Below are 21,687 nucleotides of genomic sequence, written 5' to 3' on the forward strand. Positions count from 1 at the left end.
TGAAATAAGAAGGTAAAACTAAAGGGATCAACAATATCTTCAAGGAAGTAATAGCAGAAAATTTTCCAAACATAGAGCAAGAGGTCGATACACAGGTCCAGGAAACTTATAGAACTCCCTTTAGACAGGATCAGAGAAGAGATTCCCCACGCCACATAATTGTCAAAATGACCAATGTGGAAACCAAGTAGAGAATCTTAAAGGCAACAAAAACAAAAGGCCAAGTGACATTCAGAGGCAAACCAATTAGAATTACTCCAGACTTCCCAAACCAAATCGTGAAAGCCAGAAGGGCTTGGAGTAACATATTTCAAACTCTGAAAGAAAACTTCCAGCCAAAAATTTCCTACCCAGCAAAACTTTCTATCAAATTAGGTGGAAAAATAAGAAGCTTCCATGACAAACAGCAACTGAAGGAATTTATGTCTTCAAAACCAGTGCTAGAGAAAATACTCAGAGATTAACTACAAAGAAGAAATAGGTAATACACACCAGAACCAGAGAAACAAGATTTTCCATCCAGCAGACAACTAAGATTGGTTATCTGTGGAGATTCCTTATTTATGTTAGTCTTTTACCTATTTCTAAATTGTATTGTTTGCTTTTATTGTTGCTAGTTTTTAGGATTTCTATTTGGAATATTAATATGCCTTCAGATATAGCATTTGGAAATATTTTATTCCATTCTATAAGTAACTTTTAACTCTGTTTACATTGTCCTTGGATGTACAATATTTTTTTTTTATTTTTTAGAAAGTTTGTTTATTCTTTTGTTGGCTGTGCCTTTGAAATCATATCCAAGAAATCACTGCCAATTTCAGTATTTTGAAGTTTTATGACCCAGGTTTTCTTCTAAAAGTTTATAGTCTTAAGATTTACATTTAGGCATTTTCTACTTTGAGTTAATATTTATATATGGTGTTAGGTAAGGGTCCAATTTTATTCTTTTTCATATAATTATTATTTTTCAACAATATTGAGTGAAAAGATTATTATTTCCTTCACCAAATGTTCTTGGAAACCTTGTCAAAAATCACTTGACCATATATGGAAGAATCTATTTCTAGGCTTTTTATTTTACCCCACTGGTTTATATATCTGCCTTAATAGCAGTACTACACTGTTTCACTTATTGTACCTTTACAAGGTTTGAAATCAGAAAATGTGTATCTTCTAGCTTTGTTCTTTTTTGAGATTGTTTTGGGTATTTAGAGTTCATATTTTATGTTAGGATAGATTTTTTTCTGAAAAATAAATAAATAAATGTATGATAGTTTCACCTTTAAAAATAAGAAAAAAATATCCTCTGGTAAGAAAGAAAACAAAAAGAAATATTGAAATGTTATCTTTAAGTGATCAAAAGCTTGATGTCAGACAAATGAATCTGTTATGTGAGATCATCATTGTTAATTTTGGATAAATTGCTATGATATTAGATGTCAACCACTAAGCCAAGCATGGGAAGGAGGGATGGGGAGGAATGGAGTGGGGATTGGGTAGGTGCTAACTGGGCGATGTGTGCATGTATGTCTACAGAAGTTTTTTACCCCATTACAATGTATGAATACAGTGTACCAATAAAAAAATTAAAATAAATAAATAAAATATGCTAAATCAGAGAAACAAATATAAATTTTATTTATTATATAGGCAAAAAAGTCAATGGATCAATAATAGCTAGCACTAGGGAAGGCACTTTCATTTATTCAGTAATGAGCTCCTAGTATGTGACAGGTACTATACTAAGTTCTGGGCTTGTATTGTGATTAGAGCAAATAGAGGTCCAAATGTGACAATTCAGATGATAAGCAAAGTGACAAAAACTATATTATAGGATCACAAACTGTAATAATTCCTATGAAGGACTATAGTAGTGGAGATAGGCTATAATGATAGAGAATAACAGGACTGAGAGGGGAAAATCTCCTTACCATGATAAGGAAGACCTGAATCACCAAGGAAATGGCATTTGAACAGAAGATTTAAGGATGAGAAGGACCCAGCTATAATGAGAAGGAGGGAAGAAAGTTCTTAGCCCAGGGATCAGTTATAGTGTTTCAATAACTTGAAAGGTGCTGGAATATTTGGTTTAAAGTGGTAAATAAAGGTCCTGAAGTTGATAAGGTGGGCCCGGATGAAAGATCAAGTGGGCCATGTAGGCCGTAGCAGGGAGCCTGGGCTTTATTTCAGCTCCAGGGAAGAACCATTAGAAGATTCTTACTTTTAACTTCATTTTAAAGAAGTGGCTACTCTGGTTGCTGGGTTGAGAGTTTGAGGAAGTAAGAGTGGAAACGGAGAGCCTACTGTGGACCTTACTGCAGTGGTCTAGGTAAGAGTTGGTGGTGGTTCTGATTAGTGTGAACTCCAGTCAGAAAAAGCTACGTATATTTTATAAGGAAAAGCAATAGGGCATGTTGATCCTGGGGAGGAGGAAGAAGGAAGAATGGAGGATAACTCCCAGTTTCTGACTTGACGTTTAGTGGTGTTATGCACTGAGATGGCTACTAACAGGAGAAGAGCAAAGTTTGGGAAGAAAAGTATACATACTTAATTTAGAATATGCTAAGTTTGAGATGCTCGGGCGATGTCAGATGGGCAGTTTTATATATGTATTTGGACTCTGTAAGGAAAGATGGGGATAAAAATTTAGAGGTGATTAAATTTAGAAGCATATAAATATAAAGTCATGGGCATAGATACAATCTACTAAATAGTGGATTTGAGGAGAGGCCCAGGACCAAACACAGAGGAGCTCCATCATTCAGAGTTTAAGTAGATGTCAAAGAACTCTGAGAGGCTGGGTAAATCAAGTGTGTGGTGTCATGGAAATGAAGACAAGACATGCTTCCAAATGGAGAAACTCTTCTGTCCTCCATTGCAGCCTAAAGGTTGACTGAGAGTACCAGGACCTGTGGAGATGTCTGTAAGGGAGTCATTTGCTATAAGTGGTCCTGACAAGAATGATTCAGATATGACAGTGTGGATGGAGCCTGATTGTTTTAGACACTGGAGTAAATTAAGATGTAGAAATAGAAATGATCATTTATCAAGAACTCTTGAGTAATTTGAGAAGGAGAGCAATGAAATGAAGCAGGAATAGGATGAGATCATGGGATCAAGGGAAAGTTTGCTTATATTGGACATGTTTGTGTAAAGATAGGGAAAAAATCTAATAGGAAGGGGGAGAGACTGGACACAAATGTATGGCAAAAGAAATCAAGTCCTTGAGAAGGTATCTATGAATAGATTCCCAAACATAATCAATGCATTAACCAATGAGGAAGTATTCTATTAAAAAGACTTCTTTTGGCAGCAATGAGGAGAGAACCCAGTGCTTTATACATGCTAAGTAAGCAGTCTACCGTTAAAAAGATTTTTTTTTTAAGGAGGAAAGATGGAAATATAGGAGGTTTGAAGATTTGGTGTTGGAAAAGATGAAAGACTTATGATTCTTGTATTCCAAATGAATCACTAGGAGCTTTTCAGCTGAGAGTAAGGTATGGGATAGAACTATAGTAGGAAAGAAGACTTTGTGAAAGAGATGGAGTATAATTACTGAATAAAACCAATTTATGAATTTTGTGTGAAGCTAGTCTACCCTACTTCTATGTCCTCCATACCTCCTATCCCAAAATAGCTGAGATATTACTTTTCCCAAGTTTAATTCACCTGCTGTGGTAGAGACCCCCAAAAAGCAGATGGTTGTCTTTATTGGGGTTGGGGGATTCTTTTTTTCCCAGACTAACATGATATATATATATATATATATATATATATATATATATATATATATATATATATATTTTTTTTTTTTATTTTGCTGGGGTTTGAACTCAGGGGCATTCTACCTCCAAGCTACACTGCCAGCCCTATTTTTATTCTTTATTTTGAAATAGGGTCTCACTAAGTTGCAGAGGGCCTTCCTAAGTAGGAGAGGCTGACCACTAAACTGCAATCCTCCTGTCTCAGCTTCCTATGTATAAGGATTACAAGCATGCTCTACCATACCTGACTTTAAGGAGGAAAAATATTTAAATGGACTCTGGTATCTAAGCTTATGTAAGAAGTAAAAATCAGTGGGAGCTGGTGGTGAGGAAGAGGGGAAAGCAATGGTTTCAGAGACACCAGAAAGTTATTGTAGTGAGATTTTTTTGGGGGGGTCTGGGGATGGAACCCAGGGGCATTCAACCTCTGAGCTACACCTCCTGCCCTATATTTTAATCCTTTATTTTGAAACAAGGTCTCACTAAGTTGTGGAGGGCCTCGCTAAGTAGCTGAGGCTGTTTTAAAACCATGATCCTCTGGTCTCAGCCTCCCAAATGCTGGGGTTACAAGCATGCCCCCCAGGCCCAGCGTGTAGTGAGAACTTTTGAAAAAAGAACATGGATATATGTTATAATACATGATATAATATTGTATCTGAGTAGGATTTATCATTTAATAGTTTGGAGAAGTACATTTATCAGTGGCAAGGATGTTTGGGTATGATACTAGGAGTGTTGCTGGGGTAGAATAGAGAATATTACTGGAGATGAGAAAGTTAAGAAACAGCTAATGGGATGGGAGGTGAGGAAAATGTGTAGGGTATCTATACTGGTGACAGGAGTCAATATAGGGAGGAAGGCCAAAGTCTTAAATTAAAGCTGGTTGACCAGAAGGCTGAAGAGTGAATATGGCAAATAGGATGGTGTATTCTGATGTCAAGAGCACGACAGGAGAGGGCTGTTTCCAAAAATGTCAGGGAAAAGTAATGGTCTGGAAGTAGCATAGGGAGCAAAGAAGATACTTGCTTCACCTTCAAGTATTGAGGAATATATATTTGAGAAACAAAATAGCTCTATTTAGGGGACTCAGCAGGAAAGGACTTTCTCAAGATATAGTCAAGAGTCAGGTAATGAAGAAAAGTTAGATTTCTTTTTCCCTTTTGATTTTTAAACTATTTTCAACTTAGAGAATCGGTACAAAAGTAATAGATTTTCTAGTAAAACTTTCATCTAATGTTACTATCTTTCATATCTATAGTACAATTATCAACACCAGGAAATTAATATTGGTACAATACTACTGACTTGCAGGCACTATTCAGATTTCATCCCTTTTTCTTTAATTTCTCTTACTCCTTTTCTGTGTCAGGATCCAATTTAAGATCACACAAAACATATAGTCATCATGAATCCTTAATTTCCTCCAGTCTGTGACAGTACCTCATTTTTTTCCTTGTCTTTAATGACCTTAATAGTTTCTGGCTAGTTACTTTATAGAATATCCTCCAGTTTGGATTTGACTGATGTTTTCTCATGATTATATATAAGGTTATATATTTAAAAAACAACACAGAAGTGATGCCATGTATGTCAGTGCATCAAATAGGATGAATAGGATGACAAATGATGTTGACATCACTGTTGACCATTTGGTTACTTGGATCAGGATTCAGTGGTCTCCACTGTAAAGTTGCTACTCTTCCCTTTGTAGCAGGTATTGATCTTGAGGCAGGTTTTTAAGATTATACTAATATTCTACTATCCTTTAACTTTTGGCCACCAATTTTAGTATCCATAGGAAGATCTTGCCATCAGCAATATTTTTTTCTTGCTGTTGTTCTGTTTTTACCTTATAGTGATTTTTGATTGGAGGGAGAATTTCTGACATGAGATTAAATATATAGAGTTGTTGGCTTTTCATTAAAGGTTATGAGTTTGTTGTCAATGTGGAAAAGTTTGGAAGGCTAGATGGAGATGTGGGAACTTAAGTGGCAGATATACAGGGTAGTATGGGATTGAGTGAGGATGGATGTTGGGTATGTTAGTCATCTTTCCATCATTATAATAAAATACCTGAGATAATCAATTTATAAAAAGAAAAGGTTTATTTTGGCTCTCAGTTTTGGAGGTTCCAGTCCATGATCGGTTGGTCCCATTGTGTTGGGCCTGTGGTGAGGCAGCACATCATGGTAGGAGTGTGTTGCAGAATAAAACTGCTCATCTATGGCCAGGAGACAAAAAGAAGCAAAAGGAAGAGTCTAGGATCCCATAATCCCTCTCAGTGGCATACCCCCAATGACCTAAGGAGCTCTCACTAGGCCTTAATCTCTCAAAGTTTCCACCACCTCTCATTAGTGCCACTCTGGGACCCAAGACTAATCCATGGGCCTTTGGGGGACATCTTACATACAAATAACAGTGGGAGAGACTGAGACACTCTGCGGTGACTGAGATAAACAGGATGATGGGATTAGTACTGAGAGGGGACAGGCTGGGGTTCTAAATTATCACTTTCATACCATTAATTTTTGCTGGGATTATGAATTTGCATACAGCACCTTGGCGCTATTAAGCATGCCTATCTATAGAAACATACTAGAAAAGGATTCTATTTCTAGGCATATATTTTATATAAACCTAGAAAAATAATTATGTTCACAAATATAGCTACGAGAATTTTTGCTAGAACATTAACATCCACTAGTAAGAATATTCAATGTGTTATATAATATCTATATTATAGAATGCTTTTTAGTGCCCCAAAGGAATAAGTTAGAGGTATTGATATTAACATGGAAAACCTTGAAGCATGATGTTAAATTTAAAAATAACTTTTTAGAACCTAAATATATGTTATATGTTATAAAATGTTATTTATATATACATATAGATAGATAGATAGATAGATACTATATTATTATAGTATCCCATTTAAGGAAGAAAAAACTCTCCCTTAAGCTCAAGGGAGATTTTTTGTTGTTGTTGTTCAAGCTAGGACAAGCTATGGTTTAAAAAATGAACACCAAAAATGTAAAGAACAAGAAGTGTATGTCTTTCTTGTGTTGTGATCTGGGGCTGGCATAGGAGTCAGCAGTTTAGCTTTTGTCCCTCAGCTTTAGGAGACTCAAGCAAATGGTGGCTCTCGTTTTCTTAGCAAGTGCTTTCCAAGCTCAATTTGAGTGCCACTATCAGACAGAAGGAGGAAAGAGTATTCAGAGCCATGTGAGAACTTACTGATGAGTGTCTCTTTGGGCCTGGCCCCATATGTTTGCTCACAGTTCATGCCTGGAGCTCAGCTCTGTGGCCACATCTAATTGCACGGGAGCTGGGAAACACAATCTAACTCTATGTCCAAGAAGCAGAGAGACACATTTGGAGAAGAGCTGGTGGTCTCTGCTTTGCCTTCATTTCCCTTCCCCAAAGTAAACCACTATTCATTTGTTTATCATCCTCAGCAAATAGGTATTGATTCATGGAAAAATAGTCCAGAAGGTTATATGTGAGGTAATTTATGTTGTTGACTTTTGGAGAAAATGGTGATGTTGAGAAGTGTGTTAAGCACGACCTTCACTTTTTATTCTTGAACTTTTCTATTTTCTGAATCACACAGTATTCATACGTCACTGTTGTGATGAATAATTTAGGCATTAAAGACCAACTAAACAAGGGGAAAGAATTGCTTAGAAATCATTTGAGTACTGTGGTTAAGTCCACACCATAACTCTTCCAACATTACTACTCACACTTACGTTTTGTTTCATACTTCATGTTCTTGTGATCTCTTACAGAAGGCTTGTATATCTACTCCAGGACATTTTCTCTTATCCTCTGACTTACCTAGGCTCTGTGAGTGCATATGAAGAGGTATATGAATGTCTTTATATACTCAGATACTTTATATACTAGATGAAACTGACTCAGGCAAAATAATGCCTTCCTTGATTGTCCTATAATCCATATTCTAAGTACAAAGCAGAGATTTGGGAAATATTTGTTGTCTGCATGAATACAAGTGTGAAACTCAGAGTAATTACTTGCCTAACCCCCATGGTGGCAGAGTTGAGGCTCGTGGAGCTACTACAGAGTAGAGGCAGAATGTATTGCTGGACAGCACTTACATAGGCAGTTCCCAGGACACACTGAGATCTTGTTTCCAAGTGTATTATATGACATGAATTATTCATAAGTTTAATCATGTGGACCTAAGATAATTATGCATATTAAATAGCTATCTGTAGTACTATAGTAGTTCTTAAGATCACCGGGGGTGCTTTTAAGATACAGATTCCAGGACTCCACTCCAGACATGCTGGGACATCTAAAGCTTGAGTTCAGTTATTTCTAAGAAGCACCACTGATGAGTATAGGGTAGCAGACCTCATCCAGGTCTTCCCACTGACATTCTAAAAACTATTGTCCTAGGAAATGGAGAATGGCCTCTGCCAAGTCTTTCCAGTAAAAATCACCAAAGTGTGTGTACTTTTTCTGCCTTTAAGAAACATTTCAAATACTCTGAAAATATGTATCAACCAACTAGGTCACACTATTAAGATTCTACTTGTATTTGGTTAATTTTAAAAGATACTAAATATTGTAAAGTCTGCTAAAGTTTTATTCTTTCACTTCTATCCCTTCCTCTTTCTTCTTTTGGGAGGAGTAACTACTCTCTAGGTACGTGTAACATCTGTCAAAGGCCTCAGGCAAAACCACCAGGGACATTCAGTGAGGTGCTACATGCTTGTAATCCCAGTATTTGGGATGTTGAGACAGGAGGATCATAGTTTCAAGGACAACCTTAGCTACTTAGTGAGGCCCTATTTCAAAATAAAAAATAAAATAAGGCTGAAGGTGGTTCAGTACATTGTACCACAAAATTAAAAAAAAAAACCCACCAGGAACACATCTATAGTCCAACAAGTTGAATTTATGGTAATAGCAAAGGTGAATGCATACCATAGGAAACAATGATATCTCATAAAATTTTAGAAAGAACCTATTACAGGATTTGGGCTTTGGTTGGGTAATTTAGGGGAGGAGTCTAAGGAAGTATGGATTGTCTTAGATTGGATACTGCCAGAAAGTGAGTACAGTTTTATGATTGGGTATCTCAATAAATTTTATCTGTAGGGAGGATAGACTAAAATGAGGATGAAGCTGTAATTGATAAAGATGTAGCAGTTATTAGTTAGAGGGGTGAGCATTTGGTAATTTGAGCATTGCATGGTGACCTTGTTTTGAAAAGTAGTTATAGCTGAGTATGTCTAATAGTAGACAAATCTTTTTATTTATTTATTTTTAAAAGAGTGTTGCTAAGTTGCTGCAGGTCTACACTAGCTTTGATCCTCCTATCTCAGCCTCCCAAGTGGTAGGGTTACAGGTGTGTGTCACTCTGCCCAGCCAAGTCTTAACTCTTTAGAGATGGATTGTTTTATAATAATGCTGAGGCTCAGACATAAGAAAACCAGTTCCTGGAGGTTAGGAGTTGTTTCACTTCTTTCTCAGTAGTCGGGTTTTTTTTTTTTAATTATCCTATATAAATATGAATTCTCAAGCTGGAGGGGTGTTTAAATGTCACTGTATCATAATTTTCACAAATTGTTTCATTTCCCTTTGGACATTGCTTTGAGACTTAACCATATTGATTCATGATGTATATTACTCATTTCTTCCCTTTTTTGCGTTGTTGTTGTTGTTGTTGTTGTTGTTGTTGTTGTTGTTGTTCTTCTTCTTCTTCTTCTTCTTCTTCTTCTTCTTCTTCTTCTTCTCCTCCTCCTCCTCCTCCTCCTCCTCCTCCTCCTCTTCCTCCTCCTTCTTCTCTCCCTCCCTCCCTCCGTCCCTCCGTCCCTCCGTCCCTTCGTCCCTCCCTCCCCCTCCCTCTCCCTCTCCCTCTCTCCCTCTTCCATCCCTCCATATCTCTCTCTCTCTCTCTCTCTCTCTCTCTCTCTCTCTCTCTCTCTCTCTGTCTCCTCTGAAATGGAGCTAGAGCTGGGCATGGTGGTGTGCACTCGTAATCCCCTCACTTGAGAGGCTGAGACAGGAGGATCGCACAGGTTCGAAGCCAGCCTCAGCTACTGAGTGAGGCTCTCAGCAACTTAGTGAGACCCTGTTTCCAAATAAAATATATAATAGGTCTGGGAGTGTAGCCTGGAGGTAGAAGGCCTCTGGATTCTATCCCAAGTACCACCAAAAAAAAAAAAAAAAAAGAAAGAAAAGAAAAGAAATGGAGCCAGATCATGTGTCCTTCCTCAATTCTCTGCCTCTACCACTTATGTTCCTCCAGTGTAGACACTTAGACTTTGTGCACATTTTCATTTAGACTTTGTGCACGTTTTCATCTCTCCCAGGTACTGTCAAATTGTTCTTTTACATAGTAAGACTAATTACTCTGAGGTATATGGCAAGATTTTCATTCTTTCTAATGTTTTTAATCAATCTTTGAGGTATATAATGGTATCTTGTTTTAATTTTCATATTGACAATTATTAGATGGATCATCTTTTCACATGGGAATTGCTCATGAAAAGCGTTCAAGTGCAGTGGCTAAAAACATGGGTCTCTGGAGCTAGGCTACTTGAATCTGAGTCCGGATTTTGACTTTTCCTAGCTGACTGACCTTGAGCAAGTTACTTCTATAATTGGAGATAAGAATGGGACTCTTGCAAGGTTGTCATGAAGTTAAAATGTAAAGTGCTTGCAATAGAGCTTGACACATAATAAACACTATATAAGCCCTAAGTTATTGTCACTCGTTTTAGTATTGTTATTGCATTTTTTATGCGAACTGCGTGTTTCTGTCTTTTGCCCACTTTTCTATTGGGTTATTTATCCTTTTGTAATTTGATTTGTTTAGTGTACTTTATATATTTTGCACAATAATCTTTTTATTATGTTTTCCTCGGTTATAAATATTTTCTATAGTTTGTCTTTTCTTATTATGTCTAGTGTTGGCTTTTCATATGTTAACACAGATATATAGAGTTATAAACTAAATGAAGTGTCATACCTTAGAATTTGGTATAAATATGAAATATGGTGTGATATCTCTACTCTTTCTGCTGTGGACGTGAAGTAGCATAATATCTATTTCCAAGCCCCTTCTTTAATACTAGAATCCAACCTTGCTTATTATTTCTTTAAAAAAATAAACATAAAGGATATACATTTAGAAAATGCATTGTCAATAATGCAGATCTGTACAGGGAGAAACAAAACCAGTTGGTCACAAATAGGAAGCCATCGGGCCACATCTGACTTGCAGGGGTTTTTATTTGTGTTTTTGTTTTTGATCAGCTGTGTTGACCTGCAATATTCAAATTTTTATTAGTTGCCAAGTTATTTCACTTCACCAATTTCAGCATTTTGTTTATAACAGTAAAACTGGGATATTTAGCATTACTGGCCCCTGTCACCATGAGCAATGTTGGTCTGGAGCTAAATAGCCACTGACCCCTTGATGTGCAAGATCACTGTGTAGTTTGTCAAAATTCCCAGCTCTCTCTCTCTAGTCTCTATCACTACCCTGGGTGGCAGTTGTCATTTATCACCGGGTCTGAGCTCCTGTGCCCCTCACTCATTTATGTTACCTGTTTGAACCCTCTGGTCATTTGAGTTTGTGTGGAAGCTATCAAAAGTAAGACAAGGTAAAACTGCCCTGTTCACTCCTAGAAACATAAAAAGTACCAAGGGATAGGTTTGTAGGAGTTATTTTACAACGAGGATACCTTCTGAATTGTGACTCTTTAAAATTGGTAGTTTAACAAATGCCCTTATATGTCTTGTCATGGTATAAACTTAGCAGATATGGGTAACCAGGTATGCCTAGTGTTAGGAGTGGTAGGCATCAGACCCAGAAATGTCTACATGAACCTGTTAATTTTGGGATTTTTGTTTACAACTTAAAAAATATTGAAATCCCCAGTGTTGTGACTATAGAATCAAATAACCTCATGGGAATCATCGTGTGCAGTTTTAGACTATTCAGATAAGCTGACAGGCACACATTTTACTCTCTGTGGCCTTCCCTGGTTTTCTTTTTGTTGTTGTTGTCGTCACTCTTTCACAAATGTAAAGTTTTGTTATTGACAAATCTCTGGTAACAAATTTTAAATATCCTGTCGCTCTGCCATATAACAAACAACATTCCTTTTCTTCCCTATTTTTCTCACAGGGAAGTTTCTTCATATACCCACCTATCTTTAAACTAAACAAGATCCTAATGGTTTTAAGATAAATTAGTGCTAGCTTTTTATAGCCTAGGTCTAGGTAGTTCTTAGACCTGACAAAAAGACATTTTGAAAATGAGTAAGCTTTCCCCCTTTTCCACCATCCCCTTCCCATCCTAAAGTTCTGAAATTACTAAGAAGCCAGTTGGAATCATTGAGAATTCTTCTTGACTTCTCCTTACATACTTTTGGAAATGCTCACCTAAACTGAGAACTTGTGTGTGTGTGTGTGTGTGTGTGTGTGTGTGTGTGTGTGTGTGTGTTACTGGAGATTAAACCTAGGGACATCCTTCCTCCGAGCTGTTAACCATCAGCCCTATTTTTTTTAGTTTTTATTTTTAAACAGGGTTTCACTAAATTGCAGGGGGCCTCACTAAGTAGCTGAGGCTGGCCACAAACCTGTGATCATCCTGCCTCAGCCTCCCAAGTACTGGAATTACAAGCATGTGTCACCACGCCTGGTTGAGAACTGATTTTCTTTATATACTACTTTTTGTTATATTATCAAGGTAGGCTAAGTAGCTATAATAAACAAGTCCCAAAATATATAGTGCTTGAGTACTATATTTTTTTCTTGTTCATGTAAGAAGTAGGTAAACAGGTTTATAAGAAAGCTCCCCTCCCCTCCAATCAGGTAGTCAAGGAACAAAATCAACAGTCTCTACCATCTTCAATATGTAACTTCCAGAACTCCCACCAAGATTGTCTCCATGCTATGTAACCAGAAAGGGAGGAAATGTATGGACGAACATGCCTGAGAGGTTTATAATGTTAGTCCTAGAGCACTGTGCATCCCCTCCTCTTACACTCCATCTGTCAAGACTCAAGTCTATTACTGGCCTTACCTGTAAAGGAGGCTAGAATATGTAGTCAAGTTGTATGACCAGGATACAGAGAGAAGCTAAATTTTGGTGAACACTTAGTGTCTCTGCTACATCTGTGTTATGTTGAGAAAAGACAATCTTGAAGAGGCCTTGTAGGAGAAACCTTAGGAATCCCCAATGAACAAGCAGGAAGGATCCTTGAAAACTAAAGTTGGACATGTAAACCAAAATCTCCAAAACCAATGTAACCAGTTGCTCTCTGGAGAATAAAAGAAATTAATTTTTATTTACTCTTGCAACAGAGTGATATCACTCCCCTCCAATAAGTGGCAAAGTCACAATGATGATAAGTAGCAGGAAACCTGAAGGAAAAGGTGGCTCATGGTGCTAAAGTCGAGAGCCTTAGTTTAGCTGGACTCCCCACAAGGCCAATTTTCTGTTTGCCCCATATTTTATGTTTTATTACTTATGACTGCAGTTATCTGCAGGGAACCAGATTCAATTTAGTCAATATATGTGAAATCTATTATATAGCAGACACTATGCCAATAATAGAAATATGCAACTAGGCTTAGTAACCCCAGACCTTCCTTATTTATATACTTAATCACTAGGAACTACATTCTCCACAGTTTCATACCTGTATTCCTGTGGCAGTCCTGTGGCCTTATCACTGCTTTATTTTCTCAACCTGGGTGGGACAGGATGGTTGGTGGCTCTGTGCCCAGCCAGTTTTTTCCTTGGCATCAGCAAGGAAGAAGCAGTGGTCGGCATGTACAGAGAGGCTGCCAGTCAACTTGGTCTGAAATCCCATCCTTGCTTAGCATGGTGTTTTTTTTTTTTATTGCTTTCTTCCATTGTCTGCACTCAGCTAAGAATATTGAGAAATCTCATCCAAACTTCTAGCAGCTCTCTTTTTTTTACACTGTTGACGGATGACTTCCTGAAGCCCCAGACAGTGGGGCAGCTTCCAGGCTGCGCGACTTCATTAGTCTCCTTGTCTTATTCTGGGTGAGATAAGTAATTCTAGACAAATGGAAAGGCTGCTTGTCTCGACTGCTGGAGTCTTACATTGCCCAGGGTTTTGTATTTTGCTTGACTTTTAATTTTCCCTTTCCCAGATCAAACTTCTGACCTCGCTCAAAGGCCATGTTCTACCTAATTGTTCAGTGTGATGCAGGTGTCTCTGTTTCATTTCTAATTCCTTGTGTTGATTTTTCCAGTATCCCTGGATGACATTGGTTTTTATCAGACCATTTGTGTTTCCTTTGATGTCCACTTTCTAAGTACTTAATGTCTCAGGTCTTAGCATTAGACCTAAAATATTATGAAGAAATTGCGGGATGTGGGAGGAAGGAGGAGGATAGGAGCAGGCTGCAAAAATCTGTGCAAAACACATCTGACATCAAAGAGGTGTTTGTAAATGTGGAATAAGAGGTAAAAATCCCACAAATTGCACAGGAAAAGGACAAAAGACTAGAAATTAATCCAAAGTAGGGGAAATGGAGCAGTCAAGAAAAAGAAACCAGGAAACCCAATGTTGTATATTCGAACATAAATGGGAGGGGAAATTGACATCATGATTTGAATTAACAGAAAAGCAAAATTCTTGTCATTAAAACTGAAGACATTTTCTTTGGGCATGGTGGCGTACGCTTGTAATCCCCGTGCTTGGGAGGCGGAGACAGGAGGATCAAGCAGGTTCGAAGCCAGCGTCACTGACTTAAGAGACCCTGTTTCCAAATAAAAAATATAAAATAGGTCTGGGAGTGTAGCCCGGAGAAGGGTTCCATCCCCAGTACCACAAAAAAAAAAAAAAAAAAAAAAAAAAAGAGAGAGATGTCAGAAATACAAACCTGAATCAGCCACTTTTTTTGTGTGGTATTAGGGATTGAACCCAGAAACATTCTACCTCTGAGCTACACCTCCACTCTATTTTATTTTTTAAATAGAGTCTTGCTAGGTTGCTGAGGGCCTTGCTAAGTTGCTGAAGCGGGCTTCAACACTAACTCTTTGTTTCAGCCTCTCAAATACCAGCATACTTATAAAGTATGCTCCACCATGCCTGGCTATACTGTTTTTTTTTTAAATCTCTGTAGAAGGAGGTTCATCACCTCCCTTGAGTCAAATGAGTTAGGTATGTGTGTATGTGGAGACAGAGGCTCCATTTCTGCCTCCAGAACCACGATAGACGGGAAGGATCTGCTGGATTAGAGTTTATGCATCCTGTAGGTTATCAAAGCCACGAGAGAAATGAGAAGACTAGAGACAGCTTCCTGGTGGAGAACTGCTGTGAACTGAGATGTGGGGATTAATGTTCCATAGCTCTAAACTGGAGACTGATGCTGAGCCTTAAATGATCACACAGGAATTTAGGCCCTGTACTGTGGAATCTGAGAGAGGGTGTATCTCCATGTCAATAACACAGAGTGCACAAAATGAAATCATAGGTTCACATTTCACAAACCTAGTGTTTTTCAAACTACTGTTCTTCTAGCATGCAGTCTTGCAGTAACATTTTGATTTTTCTGTTGCACCTTGCTCTCCACCCAACCTTTTTTCCTCCCTGGGACACTTTCAGTCATCATTCAATTAAAAAAAAAAAAAATCTAGGCTCAGATCCAAAGGCACAAAAAACAAGAGTATTTTCACAAAGGCACTAATACTTGTTTGTGTTCTTGGTAGCAAAACTGCTGAGTTCTTGAGCAGACTGGACACAGAGTTGCCAAATGGAAATGCCCATCGATTTGCTCCTCGTGACCCCCAGTCCTCGACATGGGTAAGTGGAATGTCCTGCAGCCTGCTGTCTGGCACCTTTCAGTGAGTTGCTTAGAGACGGTAGATTAAGGGCAGAGAGTGACTGGTACAGTGTAGAATGCTGGACCTAAAGGCAGATGACCTTATCTGAAGCTGTAACCTCCATTGTTCCCTGAGCTGGAAAATAATACTGTGTTTGTCACCCACACTGTGGGCATTGGAAAAGTTCTTGGTCTCACTCAGTCATCCTCCCTTCTCCAAAATTTCCATGTCAACATGAGATTTACTAAGGACTTACAGTTTATGCCCTGAAGAACTCTGCGAGTGTAGAAGGGTAAAACCAATGGCTAGAAAGCAAAGTGCTGTGTATATGGCAATTAGAAAGAACCGTCACATTGTCAGGAAGAAGTGTCATAGCTGGATGAGTGTGTGTGGATGTCACTGAACCTTTGTGAGCTGAAGCTTAAAAGATGAGTTAGTGAAGTGGAGAAAATCATTCCAGGTGTCAGAATGAATCAAGACACAGAAGCAAGAGTTAAGGTATACAGGCAAGAAAAAAGCTTGCGTTATATTGGGCAAGAAGACCTAAGGTGGCGCAGGGGAGAAGAGTGAACTAGAAGGCTGGAGAAGTAAGCAGGAGCCCACGGAGCTCTTCTCAATAGTGGCACCACTGGCAATCTGGGCGGGATGACTTATTGTGCAGGTTTTCTTGGGTACTGCAGGGTGTTCATCATTCCCGGCCCCCGGGCATACAGTGCTAATGGCACCACCCACATATTGAGACATCAAGAAATGTGCGGCTCCTGGTAGAAAAACCACTGAAGGCCTTTATCTGACACATTGGAAACATGGACCTCACTCTGTGGGTACTGAAGGTGCTGAAAGTTTGTAAACAAGGATGGCTACAGGTCAGATTTATATTTCCACTGGCTCACATTGATAACTGTATGAAGAATGGAGAATCTACAGGACTAGAGAGACAGAGGCCTCCTAGGGCTTCTGCCAGAGTCTAGGCAAAGAGTGATGAAGACTTAACTAGGATAAGAGGTGAGGGTTACAGATGAAAGAACAGGCCAAAGAACTCCTTAGAAGAAAGTAGCAGGGCTTGGCTATTGACTGGTGGATGGGGGGAGAAGGGCAAGAAAATAAACGTCACTAAGGATGACTCTGGAAGAGGGTTGAAGTTGAAAGAAAAGACAGACATTAGTTTCCTTTTTTTTTTTTTTTTTTTTTTTTTTTTTTTGTAGTTCTGGGGATGGAACCCAAGGGCATTCTACCTCCGAGCTACACCCCCAGTCCTACTTTTTAGCCTTTTATTTTTGAAACAAGGTCTCACTGAATTGTGAAGGGCCTCATTAAGTAGCTGAGACTGTCCACAAACTGCGATCCTCCGGTCTCTGCCTCCTGAAAGCTGGGATTACAAGTGTGCGCCACCATGCCCGGCTGACATTAGTTTTTAAAAGCCTCGGCTTTTCCAGGGTTTGGGCAAGCAAATGCAAAAATGGTTAGAGAAATGTGATCTTCATCTCCTCTGTTTTAAAATGTCAAGCAGACATGATAACATGCTTGGAAAAGGTCATGATGGTCCTAGCCACAAACCTTTAGGTGTTTTTTTTTTTCTCTCTCTCCCTTCGGTCCCTGTTCAGATTTGGTGTTCTAATCTAAATTTGTTAGTGTTGCTCTTCCTCCACCAGTCACACCAACTGAAACCCACCCACTCCTCCCCTCATCACAGGGCTGCAGAGAAAAGACTTGAGAAGCTGTAGGTAATGGAGTTAAGTCATGTGTTGATGTTAGTCCTAAACATCTGTCTAGATATCCTCATGGCTGAGAGGGAGGAGAGGAAGACAGGAGCCGGATAGCTTGACTGGTTGGATTCTGCCTGACAGCCAGCATGGTCCCACTGCTTTCTGTCTGAGGACTTCTAAATCATGTGATTTGAAACACCTGGCAGAACTGTGTGTGCTGGCTCTATTGATTTTGGCTTATTTCTTCAGTTCAGCAAGATCGTCCTGAATTTTAATATTGTCGTCCAAAGCATTAGCAGTGTCTCCCAGAGCTGCATCTTCTGTAGATTGATTAGTGCATTCATCACAGGATCCTCAGAGCTATCGACAGAAAATGTGGAGCAGAGCTGGCCCCAGGGTGGTTCCTTATGCACTGTATGCAACAGCTGCTCCCATTTTGACACCAAACTATTAATAAGTTGTCAGTGATCAATACATTTAACTGACTTTTGCCCACATTTTGCTTTTCTCCTCCTATCTCATCCATATGCATGTAGTCTTTCTGAGAATTCTGTGTGGAATCATTTCAGATGCTTCGGGGAAATCAAATATGTACATTGCACTTCTGTGAAGAACAGTACTTCTCTGTTAAAAGAGGGCACTTGTTACTCACCTTAACTATGGTCAATGTATAGAATGTAAAAATGTGCAATTTCCATCTATGTAAGGTCTGAGGAGCTAGAGGACTCAATTTGGTTTTCATTTTTCTAATTTTTTTTGGGGGGGGGAGTGTGTGTGGTACTAAGGATGGAATCCAGGGGATACACCCTCAGTCCTATTTTATTTTTTTGTTTTGTAGGGCATCTCATTAAGTTGTAGGGGGCCTAAGTTTCTGAGGCTGGCTGTGAACCTGCAATCCTCCTGTGTCCACCTCCCAAGTCCTTGGATTGCAGGCATACGCCACCACACCCAGCTCATTTTTTCACTTTTAATTTTAATACTTAGTGCAAGTTTCCTGAGAATTTTTTCCTTTTTATGCTCTTCTTATCTGAATGTGCATCTGCAATTGGCAGGTGATGATTTAATAAATACTATGTAAATGTAATTATGCTGATGAATAAGGCTACAGGAAAACTCCTTTAGGACTTTAAGAAGAGTTATTTACCAAGCAGAGTACTCTTACACATGGAATTATGTGGTTCGTGTGTGTATGTGTGTGTGTGTGTGTGTGTGTGTGTGTGTGTGTGTGTGTGTGTGTAGAAGTCAGACCTTCTTTAGCCATTATCACTGAATATTTCCAGTTGCATACTAAGTAGCTTCCATTCTCTGGTTTGCTTCTCCTTTTTCTACAAAGAACAATTTTTTTGGTAGAATTGGGGATGGAATCCAGGGGATTTTTACCTCCAAGCTACACTTCCAGCCCTTTTTTTTGTTTTGAAATAGGGTCTTGCTAAGTTGTTGAGAGCCTCACTACATCATTGACGCTAGCTTCAAACCTGCGATCTTCCTGTCTCAGCTTCCCAAGTACTGCCATTACAGGTGTGTTCCACCACACCTGTCAAGAAGAGCAATTTAAAAAAAACACTCCACCCTGTGGTCCCACTCCCCAGAATCATTCAGTGTCTTCCTGTATCTTCAGTAAAGTAAAAATGCCTTCACTTAAGCACAGTGTCTTCTGCTCTCTGCCTGCATCTCCCTTTCTCTCTTTCCTTCTCCCTGTATCTCACTTTTCCTCTCTCCCTCCCACTTCCTTCTTGATTCTCTCTACCACTGTCTCTTCATCTGCCTTTCCCCAGTCCTCTAGGGTCTAGACAACTGGCCTCCAGTCTAGATCTCTGCTATTCCATGTGTGGTCATGGACCAACAGCATCACTGGGGAGTTTATGGAAATGCAGACAAATTTTAGGCCCCACTGCAGACCTCCCGGGTCAGAACCTGCATTTTGAAACATACTTGGGTGATTCAAGTGCACATTCATGTTTGAGGGAAACTTTCCAGCAGCTCATCCCCACACACTGCCTTGAACACTCAGCGCCAGTTATTTTAATTTTTGCCCATGTGGCACATGTTCATCCTTTCAGAACATGGAATGACACCCATATGTCTACGTACTTCTCCACTGCGATACTTGAAATGCCTTGTATCTCTCCTTGCTTCTATAACAAATTGTCACAAATGTAGTGGCTTAATATGACACAAGTTTACTCTCTCATTTCTGGAAGCCAAAGATCCAAAATGAATGTGTAAGGTGCTGAAAGCATGGTGTGAGAAGGGAACCCACTGGGGGCTCCTCCTGGGGGCCATGGGCATCTGCTCCTGGCCTCTCCATCTTCTCTCGGCTGTGGCATCCCTCGGCTCCCGGGCCCAGGCCTGTGTCGCTCCATTCTCTGCTTCTGCTTCACATCATGTCCTTTCCCCTCTGACTTTCATGTCTTCTTATAAGAACCCTTGCATTTTACTGGTTCTACCTGAGCAATCCACATACTTCTCCTCAGCTCAGTATCTTTTACAAAGTCCTTATGGCCATGTGAAGTAACACGGACAGGTTCCAGGGATTAAGACGGGAGCATCTTTGGGTGGGGGTGTCATCATATATCTCACCACACTCCACTAGCTGTTTCTTTTGTTATTTGCCTTTCAATATCTGTTAACACATATGTTGCTGTATGTTGATCAGTTTTAGACCTTATCAACTTATTTCTTCTTCTCATTCTCCTGAGAAAATTATTCAGTATTTCAAGCTTTCCCTTTCTATGACTATAAAAGTATTTTCTCACTGCCCAGTCAGTTAATATATTCTGGTCACTGTATGTTTTTTTTCTTTCTTTCTTTTTCTCTTTTGATTCCCTTCCCTTCTCTCTTTATTCTTTTATTTTTCTTCCTTCTCCTCCTTCCTCTCTTCTTTTTCTTTGGTACTAGGGAATGAAACACAGAGGCATTCTACCTCTGAGTTGTATTTCCTTTTTTTAAAATTTTGAAACTGGGCCTCACTGAGTTGCCAAAGGTCTTGTTAAGTTGCTGAGGTGGGCCTCACTGGCAATCCTCCTGTCTCAGTCTCCTAAGTATTGAGATTACAGGTGTTTGCCACCAAACTCACCTTACATGTTCTTTCTTTTGCAACATTTTTTAATGTTTTGGTTTTGCAATTTTTTAGTGTCTTTGGAACATTTGACTGTCTTTAGTTTTTGTGACCGGCAATAAAATGCCCATTGATACAAATTTTCACGCATTAGGTTTTTCATTTTGTGCCAATCACAGGAAGCCTGTGGAGTCTGTTCCACCCTTCCCCCCTGGCTCCCTCTTACCCTCTGCTCTGGACTGCACTGATTATTCCTCAGTTGGGCTGCACAGCTGTCCTTCTGAGACTTTCCTTTAACACACTGGTTCTCAGTCTTCTCTGTACAGTGAACTAACTCAGAGAGCTTTAAGAATTGCTAGTGCCTGGGTGGCACCCCCAGAGATCTTACTGTATTGCGGCCTGGGCTTCCAGGTTTTAAAGCTCCCTGGTTGGTTCTAAAATGAAGCCAAGGTTGAGAATCACTGCTCTCAAGTCGTCTTGGGAATTTCTTTTATGCCTGTCCACTGATCTCTGGGTCTCCTTTCTTTTATTTTCCTGCTTTATTTCTTTGTTTTGGTGAAACATGTTATTTAGTAACTTCCCAATAGAAGATGTATGGTAGGCAAAGGTGATCAGGTTCTCTTATGTATGATATTTCCTTTATTCCACCCTTATATTTTGCTGTTAATTTAACTGGTAACTATTCCAAATTGGAAATAATCCTCTTCTTTTTTTCTTCTTCCTTTTTATGGTACTGGGGATGGAACCCAGGAGCATTCTACCTCTTACCTATACCCCCAGCCCTGTTTTTTATTCTTTATTTTGAAACAGGGTCTCAGTTGCAAAGGGCCTAAGTAGCTAAGGCTCTCCATGAACCGCGATCCTCCTGTCTCAGCCTCCCAAGTACTGGGTTTATAAGCAAGTGTCATCACATCCGGCTTAATAATCCTCTTTCCGAATTTTGAAGGTGATTGTTCCCTGAGAAATTCAGGGCCAGCCTAATTTTAGTTCTTCTATGAGAATATTTCACTTTTTCTTCTGGAAATATTCTAATATCTTCCTTTTACTTGCCAATATTCTATGATGATGTGGCTTAATGTAAGGGTCTTTTAAAGTTCATTTTCAATCTGGAAACTCATCTGTAATTCTAGATAATCCTATTGTGTTATTTCTTTGATTTTTTAAATGGAATTTATATTTTTCAAATTCCAGGCTACCTGGATTTAGCTATCTTCTTTCTTTTAAATACTTTTCTCCTCTAATTTATCTTTGAATACTTTTTTGTTCCCCTACCCTTTGACATATTTTCTTGATTTTATATTCTGAGTATTTTAC

At 39.1% G+C, this 21,687-nt stretch overlaps 1 protein-coding gene across 1 annotated transcript in view; it reads left to right on the forward strand.

Annotated features, from left to right (window-relative positions):
* The window catches only part of EPSTI1 (epithelial stromal interaction 1), a gene marked incomplete at both ends in the record, with an annotated part of 117,846 nt that overhangs the window by 65,677 nt on the left and 30,482 nt on the right, over window positions 1-21,687 (forward strand). Inside the window, one exon of the mRNA XM_080689464.1 lies at window positions 15,496-15,589. Coding sequence (XP_080545590.1) covers window positions 15,496-15,589 — 94 coding nt within the window. The remainder of the gene's footprint in view (window positions 1-15,495; window positions 15,590-21,687) is intronic.

This window comes from Muscardinus avellanarius (genome assembly GCF_963383645.1).
Source record: "Muscardinus avellanarius genome assembly, chromosome: 2".
In the NCBI taxonomy this organism is placed as follows: Eukaryota; Metazoa; Chordata; class Mammalia; order Rodentia; family Gliridae; genus Muscardinus; species Muscardinus avellanarius.